The sequence below is a fragment of the Teleopsis dalmanni genome, chromosome X (assembly GCF_002237135.1).
Source record: "Teleopsis dalmanni isolate 2A chromosome X, ASM223713v2, whole genome shotgun sequence".
In the NCBI taxonomy this organism is placed as follows: Eukaryota; Metazoa; Arthropoda; class Insecta; order Diptera; family Diopsidae; genus Teleopsis; species Teleopsis dalmanni.
Window position 1 is genome coordinate 10,729,240 of NC_051848.1, and position 23,464 is coordinate 10,752,703.

Here is a 23,464-nt window from a genome sequence, read left to right on the forward strand (position 1 = left end):
TTAATTTTAAGTGATACTAATTTCATTAAGCAAGAATAGACAAATTTTTTTCCATTTTGATTAACAGTTTTTAGGAATTTTTGATTAAGACTAATCATAATAAGTTTTCTCTAATTTAGCATAAACTGTGAGTAACATTTTTACTGTTCATGTATTGTGTATGTAGCATCCAACTATAGAGTTTTCTCCTGACAGTGCAAAGTAGACAGCTAAGTAAGATATGACTAGACCTTTCCTCCACTTCCAAACAAACATAGCGTTTTATTCCATCAAACAGATTTATTTTATTAAATCGGAGACGTTGTCCGAAACATTATTTGATGAGTCCGAAACATCGAATGATTTTATTTCAAGTTATTTTTGCAATAATAGATACATATAATTAATTATCTATTCCCACTTTTATAACTAAATAACCAGAACTAAGATTTAGAATCTTTACCAGCCTGAAAGGTTTTTCAAGAAGTACTCATTATGTATAGTTATTAGGAAGAAGGAAAGATGAAGGAAAGATGTAGAAGAACTAAGACAAAAAAATTATTGATACAATTAAAACAAAGTGTTAAAAATTTTAAAAATATATTAAAGTTTATTTAAAGACTTAAACTAAAACAATTTTACATTCCTTTCTAGTATTTTTGTAAATAAGGAGCATAACAAATTTAAGTACGAGTACCACTGAATGTATGGAAAATACTTTTTGTTTTACAATTCCACTTTCTGGTTTTCGATATTTTTAATATATATCCATCGCTTTCCATGCCACCATTCATAATACAGAGCCATTTCTTTAGGGCTGCATAAGTAAATGAGTCAGTTCAGAGCATGTGAACGGAACTATCCACGACAAGTACGGATGAATGGAACTGATTCGAGTCACTTCCAGAAGGTCACTTCCAGAAACGCACGTCTTTCAGCTGTTTTGAGTTTTGAAAAAGTTTTTACATTTTGTAATTCCGTAAATAATAATTAATATCCTGTCTTAAATGATCAGACGTGGTTTGAGAAGAAATTTTTTTATTGGTCACTGGTACGTGCAGTTCGGCACTAAATTCCGAATATTGCCGTTCTTGTGTGGATACTTATAATTTACTTTTATCTGTGATTTGAGACTTAATTTTTAATACTATAATATTTGGGACCTAATAATAAGAGGAAATAAAAGCAATGGTGAAAACTTATTAACTAAAATATTTACAGAATCACTTTTTTTTTTTATAAAATTAACATCTGATCGACAACAACAAATTAAGTGCTGGCTCAATCGACCTTGTGCGAAGAGCGCGGTGTACGACTTCAGCCAAAATCGTTCTCATGCTCTATTACATTATGTATTTTTAGCTTGGGGCGAGGACAACGACCCGTCTGCCGATTGTAATCACCAAATGTGCAAGTGGGTGCCATGCAGATTCGATTTGTTATGCATCTAAAAAAAAAACAGGAAATAAAATAAAAATTAAATAATAGCGGAAATCTCGAAAAAAAAAGAAAAAAATACAATGAACTACGCTACGCTAAAAGCAATAAATGATGGAAGGAGGAAGAGAGTTTGAAGTCATTAACCAATCTCACACTGTGGAAGTGCGTAAACGCGTCAATTGTCCTGGCGCGACCGCGTCAAAGCGCACAGCACTGGCTCACACCCACGCTGCATGGGATGCCTTTAAAATTGTTTAATGACATTGGGATTATGCATGGTCAGCGACAACGGATACTGCTTCGTGGCAATAAAATGAATTTTCTGCCATCAGCATGAATGCAGAGATTAGTTATGACGGAGGTGTCACAACAAAAGCAGGAGCAGACGTAGCCTGATTTAGCAAAAGCGAGTAATACGCCGACTTGAAGCTTCGAAGCTGAACACGATTTTTGTTGAAATAAATGAATAAAGGTTGTAGCTGTTGTAATTTATTAGAACGTACCTTCTGTCATCCACGGCGAAACCTTCCTCGCCGTTCTTTAAGCTCTGGCAAGGCATATTATTGCTTAGACAGTCACAGCGGCAATTAATCTTTAGTTCGCGTTTAGCAGCATGTGGGTGCGGATGTATGAGCAGTGCTCTGTCATCCTCTTGCTGGAAGACGTTAAAGTGTGTTGGACAACTACAGTGTGTGTATGTTTTCCTCATAAGCCCAGAGTTCGTTTGCACGTTCGCATGGCGCCATATGCTATGACCCGATCGCTTGTCACGCATGTAACTTGACGGCAAGGAGCTACGATCCACACAGTGACATTCGGTATCGTTACGCAGTATCAAGACCTCTGTTTCGCGTGTATTAATGTTTGAATCAACCTTAATTACCTGTTAGAGTGAGAAGAAATAAATATAGCATAAATAATACGTTTCAATACTTCGTAATGGAACGTATATGCATGTATTCGTTACGAATTGGAGTCTTAATAAACTTAGAAATAGTTTTCTGACAATGACAGTTAGAATATTAATTGTCTTATAGTATTTACTGTAAGAGAAAATCCGGTGTTGGCGATTGCTGAAAATTAGGGCAATAAAAAAAGGTTATACATATCAAGAGTCGATTATTTACTTGTTTATCAGGATCCAGTAATCTCAAACGATTACGCTGAATCAAAATTCACAGTGTTTCTATGGTAAGTAAAAAGTACATAGACTGGAATTTACTTGAGATATGTATGCATTTAAAGTGAAATATAGAATTATAATTAAATATTTCGTTAACTGTGTTTTTTATTCATTTAATACAGTTTACAATTTCTCAAGTAAGAGCTACATCTTTATAATACTGTGATCTAATATTCACGTGACGGAACTCTCTCTAATAAATAAATACTTACAAACAGATAGATAGTCAGATAATGGAGAGCAGATAATACATGTATATATTAGATTTGTGAACCATATCATTTTCGTAAATAGTTCGGTTTAGTGGTTCTATATTACTTAAGCTTTTATATTCGGTTAGCGTGTAAACACTTTGGTTTATGGCTTGGATTAGAAACAGTTTACATTCGTGATAAAAATAATTTATATGAATGTTCACGTATTCATCAATGGTTTCAAAAATTATTGACGAAACTATTAAGCAATAGTGTGAAATGTAGAATATAGTTTCTCATTATAAAACCATCCTGCAAAACCTGATCTATATGCTATATGGAAGCTGAAAACAATTATTATTCAGTTTTGGGTGTCAGCAGGAGTGAAATTCTATTAGTTTTTGAGATGAGTCTTCATTAGACTGCAAGCATCAATAGAAGTTGCTAATGTAGTTTTCATTGTAACATAATTTTACTATTATAACTTTTGCCCGGTAATTATTACTACTAACCAAATTATGAAGAAGTAGTTATGTAGCTATCACCAACTCTAATAAGATTGTAAGGTAAAAGTATGGTATATCAATCATCGGTTTAAAAAGACCCCGATTGTTTATAGATATGCTCTGCACTTTTATAACAAAATACGGTAACTGTATTTTAACAAACTAAAATGGATTTAAAATTTGTTGATAAAATTTATTTAAATTTCTAATAATGGTTCTTACAAAAAAATACACTGGCACATCCTCGTGGGTCTTGGCAGCACACACTTGTCGTGTTGAATCACAGCAACCGGTGTCTTCACCGCAACGATGCAGAATGGTACAAACTGGCACATAAAATTTTGAAGTCTCATTGGAAACATGAATTACCCGTGGCATTGGTTTACTACATTTTGCAGCAGTTTTCATACGAATCATGTGTTCCCTTGCCAGTTCTGTTGGTGATTCTAAAATATGAAAATAAAATATATGTAATTATGCAGTAAATATATATGGTATGTAATATTATATATGTATGGTAAATATATGATAATGCTGACTGTACTGCAGTGTTATTATTATTAGATGGTTCACCTTATTACAAGGTATACCCCTCTGTTATCTCTATTTTACATGAAGAAAGTAATCTAATTTACTCGTAACCTTCATAGAGATTAATGCTAAGAACAAACTATATGGTTTATTTTGGTTCTGGACTCCATATACTATAACTAAGCTGAATTACCATATAAGGCGTATGAGTTTGATTTCACGAACGACCAAAGAATTAATATTAATTTAATTATTTGTAATCAAGTTTTTTAAATCTGTAGTAAAGCCCTACGTATATCAAACGTATATAGCCCTTCGTGTGTCATTTATCATTACCCTTAAAATGCATTTTTTATATACACGATATAATTCATTTAGAATATAAACAGACATGCTTGCGTATTCTTAAAGAAAGTTTGGGACTTTACGATATTATCCAAGTTCCTTTAACACATCTTAAAGCAACTAACAATGTGGGACTCACAGAAAATATTGTAGAACTTACTTTCGCGTGTTTAAAGAAAGATGAATTATATGTAAACTAAACCTTAAATAGGGAATATCGCAAAGCTTACTCGTGAGCATCTTATAGAAAACATTTGACAATAAACAATTTGACAATAAATAATATAATGAATACAATATGGTACATCCTTCAAAGTAAGAATACTTGACGAAATATACATTGCATTCTCCGCTGGAAGTATCATTGACTTCATTCACTCATGTCTTAATGATATTAGAGATTATGTATATGTAATATTTTCAACAGTAGATATCACTAAAATTATTATTGTTATTACTTTTCTAATGATATAGTATAGCTTTAGTATATCGAGGTTAAGATCTATTGCGCTCCATTCATATACTGAGAGTGGCTTCCTTAGTTCTATTTTCTCAATGATTAGTTGTATGTATTTGTCCTATTTTTTCAATTTTCTATTCATTACTGGGAGTTATCTACTTACCTAAACATATAGTATGTTATTGTAATAGTGCATATCAGAGATTTACATATGTATCTCTCAAGGAGGCTTGAATTTTCACAGACTTTCATCTAGTTTCTTCTTGGTAGGTACACTCGTAAGTGAATTTAATGGTGCACACTCTGATAGTGTTAGCACATAGTTCCATTTCTCTTCCTTTGACGGAATTGGGTTTGAAAGAGGAACTCACTGTCCAATAATTTATAGGCTGATTCCCACCATTTTTTTTTTAATGTTTAAATCGGGAGTTGCTTGACAATGCACCCCAAAGACAATGACGTATCTTCTCTTTGCAATAACAGTGTAAAATGATTCATTTTTTGATTATGAAAAGTATATAACATAACATATGTTTTTATTTGTTAGAGAGAAATGCTTTCCTAAGATGCAACTCAAACTGGAAGTGTCAATGACTTAAACTTCCCTGCTAGCTCATGGAAATTAGTTCGAATTAATGTGGGTAATGTGGATATCGAATCAATGAGTAGTGAAAGTCCTCCTAAGTACCTCTTAAAATCTGCAAATCGTGGGTACCACACACTCGCAATGCAGCGATCATTGCGCGGAGCTCAAGATTTTAATTCATATTTCAATTAATGAGCTGTCATGTCATAAAAATTCACATAAATCGTGTTTACGAATGTCGTTTCGCTTTTGCTGGGTGGTTAACTGAATAAATAGCCGAAAGTAAATATATGTAAACCAACACGAGATAGTGAATTCACTTTCAAATGATTAAACTTCAAAAGAGTTTTATTGCAGTTGGCGGTTCGGCAACTTTGCGATGAAACGACTTAGAGATACAATGATGCAGTGATGCTGCGGTGATGCAGCGATTTAACGATAAAGCGATTTGCAATACGGCAATCCGGCTATTCAGCATGCGGCACGCGGCTGTGTGAGTTCCACTTGTGGGTGCCGCTATAACTCCCAAGCACCGGTTTAATACAGTGCGGACATGCTAAGAGTTTAATAAATTTGACAACAATGGCTGGGATGACCTAAAGATATACAGAAAGACGGACGAATTGTTAGACGGATAGAGGCATTAAATTTCTGGGGCCAGCAATTTGCAAAATTCCTCGTTTTTCGTTTTCGGTTAATGGGTTATCACTTTGCGCATTTGATTGGCTCGCTGATAACTTACCTGTGATGTGATAATCAGTATTCAATGTAGCAGTGATTTAATGGCATGTAAATCACACTAAAGCGCAACTTAAGTGGGCAATTTTCTGTTAGTCATGGAAATGATAGGCCTCCGGCGCGATCTGTTTCACGTGTGTACAACGGCTTACAAAGCCGTACAGATCAGGCTAATCGACAAGCGTATGATGAATGCTTTTTTTATACTTACATATTTTCGCGTTTTCTATAAATATTTTCATTTATGTTGTTAGTTTTATTAAATATTAGGAAAATGCAAATTGAACTGTAAGTCGTAAGTTACAAGCCGCTAGCTGCTAGCCGCTAGCCACTAGTCGTAAATCGTAAAAGCAGATAAAACCAGAAGTATTAAAAGATGTATAAATGTGGATGGTATCTATATGTGACATGGTGAATATTTACTCACTTTGTCGTAGTTGTTTTTGTTCCTGTAAGTAATGGTCGTGGGAGGACTGCACAGCTTCCGGTGTACCGAGTTCCTTAAATTTTTGTTCAGTTAATGCACCATGAGAGCTTCCCTGCTCTAATGAGTTACGAGAAGGCTCATCATTTGGATAATCCTTAAATAATAAGATTATAATAATTAATATTATTTTTAAGTTTGTGTAATCTCTAAATACTTAGTTAAGTGAAATAAATATTATATTTATTGTAAAGATCAGAATAGGCGAATCTTAGCATTATATTGTATTATATATACACTTATAAAATATATATAATAAACATCACAACGAAATCGACAAAGAACCTTTCGATCCAACACAGATGATTTGTAGTTAAAGTTTAAAATCCGAAATAAAGTAAATGAGCGTTCACATTATAATAAGTTCATTTATACAGCTGATAGAACTTTTATAAACTTTTATTAACTTCACTTAATAATACAGCACACAAAAAAGTTATATATGTATATAATTGATATGTTGAATTGTTTATATGACCTGATTTATTCATAATGAGCTCATTTATATGAAAGCACTTTGTATGGTAAATAATCCTCATTACTGGCTATAATGAGCAAAACAGCCTAAGTGAGACAGTGTGAATGTACTATAAGGTTAACCGTTTTACAATATAAAACTTACTACAAAAAATAGCGATTATTTTTTGCATGGAATTTCCTTCAATGATAAGAATCGTTTACCGCTTGGTAGATATGTCTTCTTAAAAAATTGTCATATTTAGGATATAGAAAATCTACAATTAATTATCGAAAAAACATTAGGTTATATTAGGTTGTACCGGCTATCCAAAGGGATCCACTTAGGTCCATTGTGTCACCATATAAGGGATAAACTCAGAGGTTTGAAACCACCTTGAACTGTTGGCAAAGCTTAAAATGCTATTTATTGAAAGGTCCTGCAGTTGGCCAAAATCCTCCAAAAAAAAATTAAAAATTTAAAACTATATAGTGAAATTATCTGTAAACAGATTTTGACCACTATGTTAATTTATATGAAGGCCCCTCTGTTTTATGTACGTCTTTCTAAACTTGCAATCAAGAGCGGTTCATGCTTCCTAAAATTTATTTCTCTACAGTAAGCGCAACTTTATTTTTTACTTCCTTTGGTCCAGATGACACTATCCTTTAAACACTAATCTCACTGTAATCTCAATTTTACATATTTACTGCTTAATAAAGCTACTTCTGCTTATAATGCTACTTTGCAGAGTTCTGTTTTAATAATGACGAATTGAAAGTATTATTTGAATAAATAAATACTAATAGATAAATACTAATACTAATAAATACTAATAAATAAATAAACATTTTTGTATTAGATATCTTTCTTATATTGCACTCAATTTCTATTAAAAAGGATTTTTGAAATATTTCTTAAAACGGTTGTGTTTCTACAGATTGATATGAAGAATCTCTCTGTCTTTGAGAGGGAAGGAAGAGAATATGTGTAAGTATATATAAGACAATAATGATTATATTGTGAATAGTAGTAAGTTGAGTTAAAACCAGAAGTCCATAGGTACTATGAAAGTTAATAAAATACAATGAACTGATTGAAAATTACTCCTAACTAAGTAATCTTATAAAGAAGTGTGGCGGAAGCCGCCAAAGTAAATGGCGTTCAAAACTAAGTGTAATGATCCAATTATCCAAAAAATCCAAAATGCAAGGATATCAATAGTGATATATTACTAACGATCATAATATTAATGATAATAATAAAATATTTTTTGCTGTAGATAGATATATATCTTGACGTGTTTCTCATATTATATGGTATATGTAAATTAATTTGACAGGACAACATTACACATCTCGTTTTATATGTTCTAGGTCGTTATAAAGATGATTATCACGTTCGCTTTCGCTTTAAATTTAGCACTGAGCTGCTATCAACTGACTGATTTACTGATTTAATATAAGATCCCAAAGTCACTTGGTGAATATAAAAAATACTCTCACTTCAGCAGATGTCAGTTCACATCACCTCGGCCATAAACTTCAGTATGTATGGACATTTAAACATGCATGTATGTTTGAAACAGACGAGAATGTCTGTCCGTGTATAAACTACTAAACTTGCCACACATTTTTTATTGTTTACTAATTGTGCTTAAATGGTTTCACTTTTATTTAAGCCTCTTTCAGCAACGGTTGTACATATCCATGGGCATTGCAATGGAGAGTGCGTTCCCATCACCATTCCCACATACTCATATGCAGGTGCTATCCATAATTGTGGTAAGAAAATATTGACACTAAAACGATTTCAATTGAAATTCATATCGTAAAGCAATTTACTCGCACACAAGAAGACACACGGTCAAACAGAAAGACGGCAACAATAGCTGCTGATAGTGCTGTCGATGCTGTCGATGATGTCGATGATGTCGATGCTGGAGAGAAGAAAGAAACCGAAACGGAACCGATCATGTTTAGTAATTAGGCTGGCCACAGGTGCCACAACTCGACGGTCGCAATAAGCATCAATTACGTTGACGTACGCATCTGCGATGACATTGCAGCACGCAGACTGGAACGCTCCATTCAACAACAACAACAACAACAACAATAACAAAAAAGGGATTACATACGTAATTTCTGGGTCAAGCGAATACAAATGCGGTTGTTCCCTACTTGTGCATGTGGCTGACTAGCTCTGTGCGTGCATATCTCTGAAAGGGCTCCATACCGATGTGTACGTTAAGTACATTTAATTGGTACATTGAACCAAATTTATATCGAAAAACAGCTACACGAAACCAACAGAAGCCTTAAATCAAATGTAAGAAAAAACAATAACGTAATTACAGTCTACGAATTTTTTTCCTCCTTTGGTAATCCGGTGTGTGAAGAGTGCATCGGAAAAGAAAGGGCAAAATCAGAAACTATGCTTACACATCCATTTTCGGTTTTTGTTGAAATTTTTTCAGATTTCAATGCTCTTCCGCCTGTTATTTTCATTGTCGGATTTGTTTTCATTTCGTTGTTTAATCAGAAGAAAATGTACCTTGGAAAATGTTTTTTTAGGCAATTGCCGTCAAAGCTTTGTATTCCCTCTTCATGTAGAGCTGACATATGACAAATTTTTGCTACGTCAAAGACATACGACTAAAGAACTTTCATTTCTTTTGTTTTACGTGTCAAAACTTTCGCTTCGGAGAGGCGGGTGAGAAATGAGAAATGATAAATGCTAAATTTAATTCCAGAACTGACAATTTAAGTAATGAATTTCATCATTTTAATACAGAATTGCATAAAAATTTCTCAGGTGTCAATGCTATTGTGAAAGGAAAAGAGTTCTTTACAAAAAAAAATAATGATTTAGTTTATACGACCTTATCATCTAGAACTGAATTAATATTCACAATTCACAATACAGAGAGTACTACATATACGATTTCACATATTGTTCAACGGGGACTTGTTGTACAAGCGGTTAGAGCATGCAATATACATACCTACATGTCTGATACAAAGTTAAATTGTAACACTTGCTGCACAGATATTTTGGATCCTGAGTTCTAAATTGCAGGACATTACCGAATAGAACTCTACCGTAATTTCCAAATTTGTAAAGAAAATAAAATTTTTTGGTTAATACATTTTAGTAGCATCCAGAGTCCTAAGCTGAAGCACATATTTAAAGAAGAAGCCGATGCTCTAAACTTTGAAGAAACGATTTAGCTGCAGTTTTAGCCTAAAATTTATAGGATAGTTTCTTGAAGTTAGACACATAGGCTAGCTTAACATGTTCAATATTCAGGAGTCAAATGTGACTCAAGTATGTTACTATGGATAAATATAATTTCATAAAGCAGTTGTTAACAAAAATATTACTGAATACACATAAAGGAATGGGGTGCTTTGATAATTGCTTGGACAAAAAAATGGGTTTTATAAAAGCTATCGCAGTTATTGCTGTCAAAAATGGGTCGACATGTACAAAGAAAATTATGAGCATCTAACGGGCAGAGAGAGCACAATAAATATTTAATATTTGATTGAAATTCAAGTGTGGTTTACGTATACTGAAATCTATATTGATAGACGTACTTCGATAGACGTACTTGCATAGTTCAGTTTGATAAGGTAGGTATGAATGTGTAAAATTACATAATTTATATAGGGTAATATGGAATAGTATTTATGATACATCATGAGCAGTTTAATGTGCCGTACTAACATAAGTATAACATGAAATAAAATATACTATATAGTCGAATCTATATATAAATAAAATATACTATATAGTCGAATCTATATATAAATATAAATATATATATATAGATGCCTAAAAACAGATTACGCGAGTATAACAAGTGAAACGATTGTATTACAGATTTTTCAAATTCATTTATACCAACTTTTGGTGCAGTGTATATTCGATTTGCTATTAACTTACGAGCCCATTTATAGATCACAGTCTCGAATAATAACAGCGCTTATGGATCAATGTAGTATTAAATTTAAACACTCCAATCAAAATATTGCAATTCTAATTCTGGACAGCACTTTTAAATTCAATAAGGTGTTACCTGAGTTGTCTTGACCCATGATATACGTATTAAATTTATGTATTCTACTCTTATATTATATATTTTACGATAATACAAATAATACGTATTTTATTTCTAAATATTCTTTCTATTTTTGAATACATATTTGTGTGTGTGTGAATAACTTGAGTGTATCATTCACATTAAGTTAAGTTTACTTTTTATATAAAGTCGATCCTATCACGCCGTATAATTAGAGATTTCAATAGTTATGTGAAGTTATCAAGTTAGAATGCAGCATAAAAATCATTGACATTTTGAAGAATAGTTGATTTAGCCTATATATACTATATAATATGTAATTAACGTCATGTGAAGTTAGATTTTTATATGAAATACCATAGATCACGTCACACCCAATAGTTAAAGATTTTAATACTTGTGTGAATAAAAATTAAGTTTGAGTTTGCTAATTATAGACATTAGCAAGTATAATAAATTGCCTATACTTTATGTTATTATAATATATTAATAAAGTGTAAGTATAATGGAAGTATTATTGTCGACTTATTTCCAGAAAAATATGTTCTATTTTCAAACTTTTCGACAGTCATCAATTTTAAAACGGTGCCCAAAATTGCGATGCCATATAATGTACAAATGTTCCTTTAGAATTTCCGGAATGTTGTGAGATAGTGAAGGATATACGAGTTAATGTGTTTATCAAATAACATATATTCTTATTCCATTATGCTATTTTCCGATAACAATACAAATGTTGTACTGCTGCTTATCTCTTCTCTTCAGGTGGATTTTACACTGACCATGTTAAAAGGATTGTGTTTATAGGATGGGTAGCTAAAATGAGAATTTCTCACAATTTATACCAGCCAAAAGAAAGTACAGAGGAACTCTTTATATTTCCTTTATGTATTTTCTGCGTTTTGAAAGTAGAGAGCACCTGTGTCTCACAGACTGGTCCCAATAGGATTGCTTGCTCTAATATGACTCTGATATGACAAAATTATATAACATTATAGCAAAAAACTTATAGCACTAATGTTTCAACTAACTAATCAATCTATAACGAATAGTTTTACTGAACCCAGGTTCCTGTTCGTTTATGCAGGTACCGTTGAAGTATAATGGTATAATAAAACTTAGTTGCCATTTATATTTAAACTACATACATCGGGTGTTCAGCTGCATGAAAACTATCGATATCGACAACTAGGGTTTGACAGTTGAGAATGACAAACTGTGTTGACATTTCTGTTTAGTAAGGTTTGGCAATTCATTATGAATCTTAACGCTAGATTAACGCACCTAAGTTGTGAAAATTTACTTAAAAAAAAAATAAATTTGTTCGCGAAGTTCATATAGCACGTCGTCTCTTTTACGGTCAACATAATCGACCTAGGGAGCAAGCAATTCGTGCAATTATTGATCGTGTTCGCACTAATTTTACTTTTCTTGATGCAAAACCATCAACAATTGAATGTTTGGTGCAGTGGCATCATCGGTTCTTATTTCTTATTTGTCTTGAAATAAGGAAGAAGCTGGCGCTATCGAGCCATGCTGACTGAATTTTTGTTAGCAATTTCCAAAAATGAATCGGCGACGACATTAAACAGCGACGACATTTGGTTCCAGTTCCAACAAGACGGCACAACGTGCCGTACAGCGCGCTTAACATTAACAATAACTTAATTTATTTCTAGAAATGCAACTCCAGGAACTCTTGAAGCATTGGAAGCTAATGTTCAAAATAAATGTTCAAAAATTAGACTGATCGAAAGGACTACGTAACTCGTAGCCGCTGCGGCCATATGCCGGAAATCATATACAAGAAATAAATGCCATGAAAGTAAATACTAGATTATAATAAAAAAAATTCATTCCAATAATAGTTCTGTCTTATATTAGCAGTCAAGTTCTCATGCAGTTAAAAAACACTCGATGTTTACCATATATATAGTCTTATATACATATACAACAGCTTATATGTATATACTAATATAAATCCCTAAATTCACATGAAATATTGTATATAGTTTCCGACTCAAAAGAAAGAAAAGAAATAAAATCATCTATATGTGATATTATAAACATTTACCTACTTGTCAAATTACTTATCTTGCTTTCAAGACTTTTTTATTTAATATGTTAATTATTATATTATTTTTATATGGCAATCTTTGTTAAACTAGTAACTTACTTACCTCCAGATTCTGATTGTAATGGTGTGCCAAACTTTTTATATGATTATGATTGCCGCCTTCTAATTGCTGTTCTTTTCTACTGTTTAACTCCTCTTCTTCATCCTCATCCTCTTCGTAATGGTAACGGTCATCACTACTGCGGCTATCGTTATCGTTTTCATAATTTTCATCTTCATCCTCGTTGCTATTTTCAACACTATCTAGATCGCCAACACCAACTCCATTACTATTACCATTACCATTACCATTACCATTACCATTCACATCATCATCCTCGTCTTCATCTTCATCGTCATCGTCATCTTCATCACCTTCCATGTCGCTATAATAGAAATTCTCATTATGTTGACTCTTTCCGGCTGTATTAGTAGTAATATGCGTTTTTGTTGTTTTTGTTGCTGCAGCTGCTGTTGTTGTTGGTGTTGGTGCTGGTGCTGGTGTTGTTGTTGCAGCACCAACTCCAACATTGCTAGACTTAATGTTGCTAGGCTGGTTGGTTGCCTTGAAATTGTGCTGTGCAAAAATTGGAGGGATCACATCTGGAATGGACTTTGATACTTTAATCGATGAGTGCATAACATTTGATTGATTGTGGGCGTGTATCGTTGATGATGCATTGCTATGCGTGAACGATAGCGGTTGCAGCAATTGCAGTTGTTCTTGCTGTTGTTGCTGTTGTTGCTGCTGGTTCTGGTACTGGTACTGGTACTGGTACTGATGCTGTTGATGATGATGTGCATATTGCTTTTGTTGCTTTTGTTGTTGTTGTAGTTGTTCTTTTGTTGTCGTTATTAATATCGTGTTGACAGTAGAGTTTTTCGTAGCACTTAATTTGGACAGTGATGTTTGATTGTAATTATTGTGCGTTGGCTGTTGTTGTTGTTGTTGTTCTTGTTGCTGATGAGGTTGATATTGTCGCTGTTGGTATTGTTGTTGTCGTTGTTGTTGTTGGTGTTGTTGTTGGTGTTGTTGTTGGTGTTGTTGTTGATGTTTTTGCTGATATTGTCGCTGCTGCTGCTGCTGCTGCTGTTGTTGTTGTTGTTGCTGTTGCTGTTCTTGGTTATTGTGTTGGCGATAATTTAGCAAATGCTGTTGGTGCTGGGGATGTTGTGCGTTTTTAAAATACTCTTGCGGCGTATTGTAACCTGAAACGGGTTTCGTCGTTGTTACCTGCAAATATTCCTTCAGCCGCAAATTTTCCAAACGCAAATTTTTCTCGTGCTCGCTCTTGTATTGATAGTGATGTTGTTCTTGTTCTTGTTGTTTTGCTTGTTGCTGCTGCTGCCTATATTGTAGATGTTGCTGATCTTCTTGCAGCATATTTAGTTGTCGATACTCATTTAAATTATTTATTTTGTTAATATTTTGAAATGATGATAATTTTGTCAATCGTTTTGCATGCTGCGAACGTTGTTGCTTGTGTTTCTGTTTGTGTTTGTGTTGTTGTAGCTGTAGCTGATGCTGTTGCTGTTGCTGTGAATGTTTTTGCTGATGATATTTCTGATTGCTGTGAAGCTTGTGCATTTGGTGATTTGTTGTATGTTCTTTTGTATGACTTTTTTTTTGTTGTTTATGTAGTGAATGCTTTTCATTAAATTGCTGTTGCTGCTGCTGCGGCTGCTGCTGCTGCTGCGGCTGCTGTATGTTGTTAGCTGGATAACTGTTGACTTCACTGATAATTGCATTCTCCCTTCCTCTTTCTGCAGCATTGTGGTGCTCGCCTCGATGGATATTTTCGTGGTGAATACTGGTAAAATGTTGTTTTGATTGATTTGCATTGTTAGCGGACAAATTGTCAGTGTCCCCAAATGATTTCTCAATACGTTTCAATTTTCCATGTTGATGGACAGCTGCAAGCATAGATGACTCCGATACTGGGACTGAATCTGACGCTGGAGCTGCAGCTGAAACTGACGACGTCACTGCTGTTGATGCTTTGTATCCATTTGAATTTGTTGCTGCTTTGAGAAAGAATGTCAGACTTTGGTCGTTTGGGTCGATGCTAGCTTCGACGTTGGCTGAGTACCAAAATGTGGCGCACAGAAAAGTGAGCAGGATTGGATTAAAATTAGATCTCATGTCTGCCATTACGGTTGCTGCAACTATTGAGTCTTTGGCGGATATTCAAATTGTTTGCTTGCTGGACAATTTAAAAAATTTTCGGCTTAGGATGAGATTTCTTTTTTTTTGTTTTGTTTTTGAAAAATTATTTACTTTTTGATTTGTAGAGTTTAATTGTTTCAATCTAGTGCAAATACTTCGTTGGTGGTGGGTTAAAGGAATCGCTTATATAGCTCTCAAAGCAAATTTGACTTTAACACTTTTGCTTTTATAATGTTCCACGGCATTTATTGGTCCATGTTTTTTTATGATTTTCACACCTTTCATTTTTATTTTTCCGCTTTTTTCTCACACACAAGAGCACATACTTCGGTTATTTTCACTTGATTTTACTATATGAGTACATGATTTGACTGGGGTTTATTTTCTTGTTCTGATGTTATTTGAAATTCTTCAGAAAAAGTGATTTGTGAGCCTGTGTTTGCTTAAGAAATCAACAAAAAGATTCACGATAATTGCCGCTGCCGCTGTGGTCGGCACCGTCACTACTACCGTCACTACGGCCGCATTCGCAATTCATATATATATGTATATATATACAGATGTGTATACATATGTACATATAGAACACAAATAGACTTGGATACGGAGCCACAGCCGCACAGTTGTAGTGCAGATGCAGATAAATATATAAGACTATTGATAAAGAAAATTGTTAGCTTAATAGGTTTTGTTGTTGTTTGTGTTCTTGGTAATAATGTCGCATTTGCGACAACCTCAATTTAAAGAGCTTAGTTGGAAATTCGCATAAGCTCATACATTATTTGCTTTTGGTTCACTAAATTATTAATTAACTACAGTCAACGCCCTACTTCCTCCCCCCACTAGAGACCGACAACGGCAAAATTAGCTGCTGCCTCGAAGACAGCAGCTAAGTATGCAAACAAGCAGTCTTACCAACAGAAATCAGACATGCGGCAAGCAAGCCGGCAGGCAGAAAGGTAGTCACCAATCCGATTGCTCAACGATACGCAATTCTAGATAAAAATATACATTGAGTTTTCAGATTTGCAACTGAAAACCAAAAACTCATAATTCATAACCCATAAATCATTACGTTTGTTCGCGATTCACAATCGCTTAATCTCACGTAACCGCGCAAACGATTGCAAGACGAACTCTACAAAGTCGTAAGGCTTAAGGGAAGTGTGTGGACTGGTATGGCACCGTCTAAGCAATCAGGTTGTCTAATTAATTGGTATGCATCTCTGTCGTTGAAACGAATGCAGTGATTCTAGCAGCTGTGCGTTTCGTTCTGAATTCGCTGACCTAATTTATTAAATATTTCCCACTACAAACACTCGTCCGCTATCTTCTTCTACGTTTCTATTCGAATCGCTTTCCAGCACCAATTCGAAAATTGGAATTCCCAGTGATTAACTAAATAAATTTGATTTTCAATGATTAATTTATTTATTTTTGAATTTTATCAATTTCAATTCAATAGAAATACCAACACGAGTAACAACAACATTCTAAATAGGTGAAGAGTTCTAAACTAAAGGGGCAATTGCGAAACAAAATAAAATTATCTCACAGTTTATATATGTGAATACTATACATTATTTTAGTATTTGTAAGTACGACAACAAAGAAGATAGAATCATTAACGAATTAGCCTGATTCGTTGAATGAGCGAATCGTTGAGTTCTCGGAAGAAAGAACGTCTTTGTATTGCGACAAATTAACATTCTTCCTTGACATTTCTTATATAAAATTCAGTGAATTATTTTATTAGCAGTATTTTCTCTTAAGTTGGTTCGAAAAATAGTGAAAATCAGAGAGCTTTCACCTTAATATACCGAGAGTAATAGAAATATAATCAAAATAACAGAGTTTCCACCTTGATATACCGGGAAGAATAGGAATATAATCAAAATGCTAGAGTTTCCAACTTAATGTGCCAGGAAGAATAGAAATATAATCCAAATAATAGAGTTTTTACCTTGATATACCGATTAAATAGATATTTAATCAAAATAATAGAGTTTCCAACTTAATATACCGGGAACAATAGGAATATAATCACAATAACAGAGTTTTCAACATAATATACCGGGAAGAAAATACAGATATATAAATAAATGGGTAAATGCCCATTGTTTCCATCTTAGTAGCACAGGTTTTTCAGCATTTAATGCATTAACTGTTCAGTTATGGTGGTGCTTAACTTATAGACCTTAAGAATAAAAAATAAAAACAAACTAATTTTATATTGGAAAAATTGTATTAAAGTTAAGTCAATGTTACAGATCGGAATATACCCTTAAATATACCTGCACTTTTCGAAAAGAAGTTATACGAATAATAACGATGTATGAATATGTGATATTATTATTACTTGATAAGGTGTCGGAGACTATGACTTATTAGAAAAGTTAATGTTAATAAAAAATAATAGCAAAATATGTGACAGCTTCAGCTAGGACAATTGTTTGTGAAAACTTTTAAGAGTAAGTTCATTATAATGTTTTAAGTTCAGATTGTAGAACTAGGTCAATGTGAGCATAAGATTTAGATTCTATAGTTTGTGGTAAATCTATGGTTTATATTAAGTTTAGATTTAGAGGTAGGTTTTTGCTGATTAATTGAATTCAGATCCCGGAAGCACTTCTAAATTGATGCATCAAATTATCATACACCTTTAGGATCTAAGCTAATGCATTCTGTTAAGAACCTGGAACTAAGCATACGCTTTATCCTGAGATCGTGACTTAATAAACTGAACTCGTATCAGCGAATTCTTATTCAAATGCAAGCTAATCGTGTGGTAACAAAAATAGAAAAATTTATCAGAAATTATAAAGTGAAAAAATATTAGATTTCATGAATAATATAAGTTTGGGTGAAATTGCAGAGATATCATCACTGGTTATCAAAACGATTAACTATAGACATATTTTGTAGTATGTTAAGAATTTAAAGACCTTGGCTAAAAAGTTTTAGATTATCATTATCAGATTCGCGAGAAAGTGTTATTGATCTTTGGCAATACTCACTTGCTAACGTGGACTGTGCGGAGCAAGTCTTTCGCTTTTTTTTCCGGTTTAGATTTGAGTGAATATATTTTATATAATTGTTTTAAAAAGAATTCTTGTTATTATGATTAAAATCATTTCATAGAATTTTTTTTAATTTATAATTTTAGTATTATTAATTACTAGCTTTTTTAGGTATATTGACATCGAGCACGTATTTCATGCTTTTAGTTCAATAATTTAGTGCATTTATTTTCAGAAACATATGACCATTAATTTGTGTTTCTCGGAAAAGCGACTCAATACAGCCACAATTAGAAATAATTAAAAGTACATTTAATAGAAAAAAAAACAAATTAATAAAAAGCAAATATTAATTAATAAAATTGGAAACTACAACTCTAAAGAAACCGAACGGTGCTCAGCTAAGATTAATGTGGAGAAATATGGGTTTTTAATTCAGCTCCAATTTGAATTCCTGATGATAAGTATTAGAAATGTGTTAGATATGCAAATATAAAATCCTAAAAGATTTCAATCAAATAGCAGAAAGTGGGTGAAAACATAAGCGATATTCGAATTAGTAAAATAATTTTTTAAAATCAAATCAAAATGCTTTAAAAACGTTAGATTTGCCGAATACTTTTTGATCAACCTAATATTTGCTTGTTTTATTACTTTTAATTCGTTTAGAAAAAATAAAACATAATATTGATATAACACATGGGTACCAATATCAATGGTACTACTGCTTATTATATTTGTGTCGTATAGACTTCTGTGGTACTTGGCATTATTCTTCCCATATACATATACGTTCTTAAGGAATTCGCTTTTCTAGATCATCAGAATCAGTAGAAGTAAGTAATGTGGAGAATTATAAATAGATGGATAGATGGATTCCTATAAAACATACATAATGATAAGCATTAAAAGTACATATCCTGAGAATGTGTCATTGTTTTTTTATACAATTTTATTATAATATTGAATTGTATTAAATAAACTCTTTTTGAGGATAAAAACTCTTCAGTGTGTTTATTATCATGGATATTGGAAAAAAAAAAATTTACTGTGTGGTTACATATCTTATATCTTACAAAAATTTTTTCAGGGCCTTATGCAGAGAACTGATATTAATTTATTAATAGCAAAATCCCAGTTTATTCTTCAAGTATATGTCGGGTATATCATTTCAATTTTATATGGTAGGACAAAGTGAAAATTATTATTGGGCTGACTGGCGGAAGGTACTCGACGAGGCCAAGAACGACTCAGATCTGTACTGGCCAACTAAGTAACTAAGTTTATTTTAAAGACAGCTATTATACTGAATATGCTAGAATTTTGTGACTTTCTTGCAGTAAAATGAATAAATCAAGTAATGAATTTTGAAACATTTGAAAACATAAAAGATCTTATCAGTGGGCTTACTTATTTTAGGTAATGCTAAAATTTTTGGATCTAACTTTTTTGTTTATATAATACATTATGTCCAGATCGAAATTTTGAAACCTGTTGAAAATTCTTAGAAAATAGAGACACTAAGTAAAAAAAGTTCAAACACACATAGCAGGCATTCCTTCATTTTGTACAACCACGTCGCAGGTATTTGCGTAGTGATCCAAATAGTAATCGTGTTTTAGGACGAGGAATTAAAATTGTATGGAGCAATCTATAAAGAATTGCTTGAACAATAAGTTATGAATAAGTTAGAATAGGTTGAAGTAGCAAAATAAATTAATTAGGACTTGTCTCTAATAACATTTGCAAGTTCTGCAAAGAAGAGAGGACATCGTGAAACACTGGCTAATGTATAAACGACTATATAGCTGTCGATAATAATATAAAACTCGACAAAATAAGAAAAGTACTGTCATTTATAGAGGCAACAATCTCAAAATAGCAATAAGAGAGTAATTCTAAGTTCATCAAGTCGGCTTAATATAATTTATGCAACATAATAATTAACTAATTTAGTGGGTCCTAATATTAGCAATATATTTTTTTGAAATTACTATTATTTACAGAAACTTGAATTCACTTCGGTATTGTTAATCGATCAACTCTATAAGAAGGGAATGAAGAACTAAGAAAATGATTCTCAAGATATCAAATTGATTTACACACATTAGCTATTATAATACCGCAGATCGTAGACTAGAGTAAAGAAATTTCTGAAACACGTGTTAAGTAGATAAAGTTTATAAGGAACTTTATAGAATATAACCGTTCACACATTTATCGTATGTATATCGTTATATAGAGAACTTAAATATGATTCTCGAGATATCAAATTGATTTACACACACTAGCTATTATAATACCGCAGATTGTAAATTAGGGTAAAGAAATTTCTGAAAGACGTGTTAAGTAGTTAAGGTTCATAAGGAACTTTATAGAATATAACCCTTCTTACATTTATCGTATGTATATCTTTATATACATATATAATGTACGAGTTCATCATATGTATCTATAGATATGTTGCGACTAATTGCTCTACATTTTTAAATTTATTTTGTTATATGTATAAACAAAAATTAAAATAAAAATTTAAAAGAAAATGCAAAGCAAAAAGAAGAAGAACAGATGTTTTAGAAACAACCACTGTTTGGCATTATTGTTGTTATAATTTTCACTGTTTTGTTTAGTGAAAATGGACGGGCAGTCGTTCGGTCGGCGCTTTTGTTATTGCCAAAAACAATGTAGAACGCCCACTTCCCTGGTACAATGACTAATTTTACTCGTCTAACCACAATTTATTTTTTTACTTATTTTTACTTTTTTTTTTTTTGCTCGGGTTCTTTTTCTTCTATTTTACAAGTATTATCTGCAGACATCGCAAATGATTAATATACTTGACTTATTTCCAAAAAAAAAAAATATTAAACAAAATATAAATAATATACTTAAGCAGCGCAGTAGTGTCTTTGCTAGTAATCTTAAAATAAATGTATCTAGCATTAGCGCCAAGTATAGCACGCGTTTGCAAATAGCACGTCTAGCAGCCACCCATACGTTCATCCAGTTGGTATGTCTGCACAAGGGGCTAAGAAGTTTGGGGTCGGATGATTTGTGGGTCTGATTTGAAAGTGCTTATTGTCGCGTAATTTTGGATTTAATTGCCATACTGCTCTACGTACTATCACAGGCTCACACAGGCTCACAAATCAAAATTTGGTTAAGGCAGTATTAGTACCAGTACCAGTACCTGTACCAGGATTAGAACCACAACCAGAAGCATATGCAGAAGGTTAAGTTCAATACATTTTCCATAAATTCACATGTCATTCTTGATGGTTTATTGTGCTACACTATAACTTCTAGTAGAAACATTAAACAGAATTTCCACCGTACCGTACCGTCTGCCTGCGAACGCATAAATTTTTTTTTTTATTTTGATGGTCAATTTTATTTTGATTTTTTTTCTTTCTTTGTTTTAAGTTCTAAGGTCGCATGCGAAAATTTCTTGAGAATTCGAATGAACGCGCGCCACTATTTGTCGGCGTGACGTGACTTTGTACTACGCGTTCGCTTAATGCCAGGAATGCCTAAACTATTTGGCCTCCGGCAACCGAATATCCGAAAATCCGAAAATCTGAAGAAAACGCCAACCGGCAAAATGCGTAAAACTTCGCGAATTATTACGCGATCACATAAACAAACGCCCGCACCTGCGCTCGTAAACCTTCTCGGCTCGTTACAGTGTTAGAGAGTCCTTTTTTTATTTCTTTTCTAATTTTATAATAATAAAATATATTTTTTTTTTTGCGATCACATTTTTTTTATTTTTTTTTTTTCAGTTTTAAACACTTTTCTTATAATAAAAATTTTTAAAAACTGAAAACTTTTGCTGGCGCTGCTGCTATTGCCGTCTCTTATAAATTTTATTTTAGTCCGTACGCGCGTTGTTGTCTCGTTCGCTGTTCTCGCGTATCTGACGCAACTGGCCCAATAGCAAAAATCATGCATGCACTCACTACACACCACACATGGAATGCTCCTCACGTTGCGGCGGCGCTACTTCATCGCTTCAGTAGTGTTTGCTTGGCTGTTTGGCTGCTTGGCTGCTTTAGTTTGTGCTGCTCGTTTGGCTCTATTCGCTTCGTTCATCTGCTCACGCCTGAACATAATTCACAGCTGATTCAATCACAATTTTGCTGTATTTGTTGCTGTAGTTGTTGTTGCTGCGACGGCTTAATTTTTTTCTTCTTCTTGTTTTTTAATTGATGTTGACATTGTTGTTGTTATTGTTGTTGTTTGTGTTTTTATTTCGTTATAGTTGTTGTTGTTGTAGTTTGCAGTAACAGGCATGATTAGGCCAGTGGTAATGCACCGACAAATTATGCCAGCGCAAGTATGAATTAATCATCTCCATCGATACGATACGATACGATAAGATACGATACGATACGATACGATACGATACAATACGGTACGATATAATACGGTACGATACAATATGCGATTATGCGTTAATGCGATAATGTAGGTGAGTGTATTCGTAAAAGAATGATATGAACATTTTTTTGATTCGTTTTAAAATACCATAAAGACAACATCGATACTAAGGATTAAGGAATAATCCGTTGAGTTGCACTGTAAAAGAGTTGATTTTCAAATATAAAAAGTTGGGAACGCTTGAGGTGTAAACCCTCAAGGTTGAGGGTAATGACTTATGAATAATTTTCAGAGAGAAATTCCTTATTATTGATAATATCTTCAAATATGATTTTTTTAATAAAATCCACTTATATTTATTGATGCTACTATCTGTTTCAGTTTCGACTGTGCAGTTTACACACCAAACAGAGCAATGAAAATTCTCTTAAATAGTTGTTATTATAAAAACAAACATCTCTATCGATCGGGTAGCGTCGTTATTAGTCCTCCGACCTCTCTTTTTTAAATTCACATCTCTACTAACCATTCAAAACTGCTATTCAAAACTCAATGTTCGCTTAACAGAGATTTTACTGTATGTAGTATGGCTTGCTCATATATCAGTATTAAATCTATACCAGTCCTCTGAGTCTTCTGCGTTGAACTGCATTTTCTTAGCTTTTGTTAAAAATTATTGTACCATTTTATAATTAAATCGTAATAAATAATTATTTTACTTTTATTCTATAATTAAATCAAACAAAATTCGCATAAATAAATAAATTATATATTATAATTATATATTTCGTAAC

The 23,464-nt window shown here is 32.9% G+C and overlaps 1 protein-coding gene across 5 annotated transcripts; it reads right to left on the reverse strand.

The window, feature by feature from the left end:
- Positions 1 to 628: 628 nt before the first annotated feature.
- On the reverse strand, positions 629 to 22,291 carry LOC119687112 (alpha-protein kinase 1-like). Of its 5 annotated transcripts, XM_038101301.1 has the most exons (7): positions 21,481 to 22,291; positions 15,382 to 15,712; positions 13,168 to 15,307; positions 6,390 to 6,543; positions 3,525 to 3,748; positions 1,923 to 2,302; positions 629 to 1,426 (listed from the first exon to the last, which is right to left on the reverse strand). In XM_038101301.1, the coding sequence occupies exons 3-7, from the start codon at positions 15,253 to 15,255 to the stop codon at positions 1,297 to 1,299; spliced, it is 2,976 nt and encodes a 991-aa protein (XP_037957229.1). In that variant the 5' UTR covers positions 15,256 to 15,307; positions 15,382 to 15,712; positions 21,481 to 22,291; the 3' UTR covers positions 629 to 1,296. The 5 variants fall into 5 exon arrangements, with proteins under 5 accessions (XP_037957229.1, XP_037957228.1, XP_037957227.1 ...); XM_038101300.1 differs by having other exon boundaries at positions 13,168 to 15,712; positions 21,627 to 22,291; XM_038101299.1 differs by having other exon boundaries at positions 13,168 to 15,620.
- Between the last annotated feature and the right edge of the window lie 1,173 nt (positions 22,292 to 23,464).

Excerpts from the sequence above, each read along its gene's own strand:
- LOC119687112 (XM_038101300.1), bottom strand. The coding sequence starts at position 15,255 with ATGGCAGACATGAGATCTAATTTTAATCCAATCCTGCTCACTTTTCTG. Across the intron at positions 3,749-6,389 it reads ACAAAAACAACTACGACAAA|AATCACCAACAGAACTGGCA; the intron begins GTGAGTAAATAT and ends TTCATATTTTAG. Across the intron at positions 1,427-1,922 it reads TTCGCCGTGGATGACAGAAG|ATGCATAACAAATCGAATCT; the intron begins GTACGTTCTAAT and ends TTTTTTTTTTAG.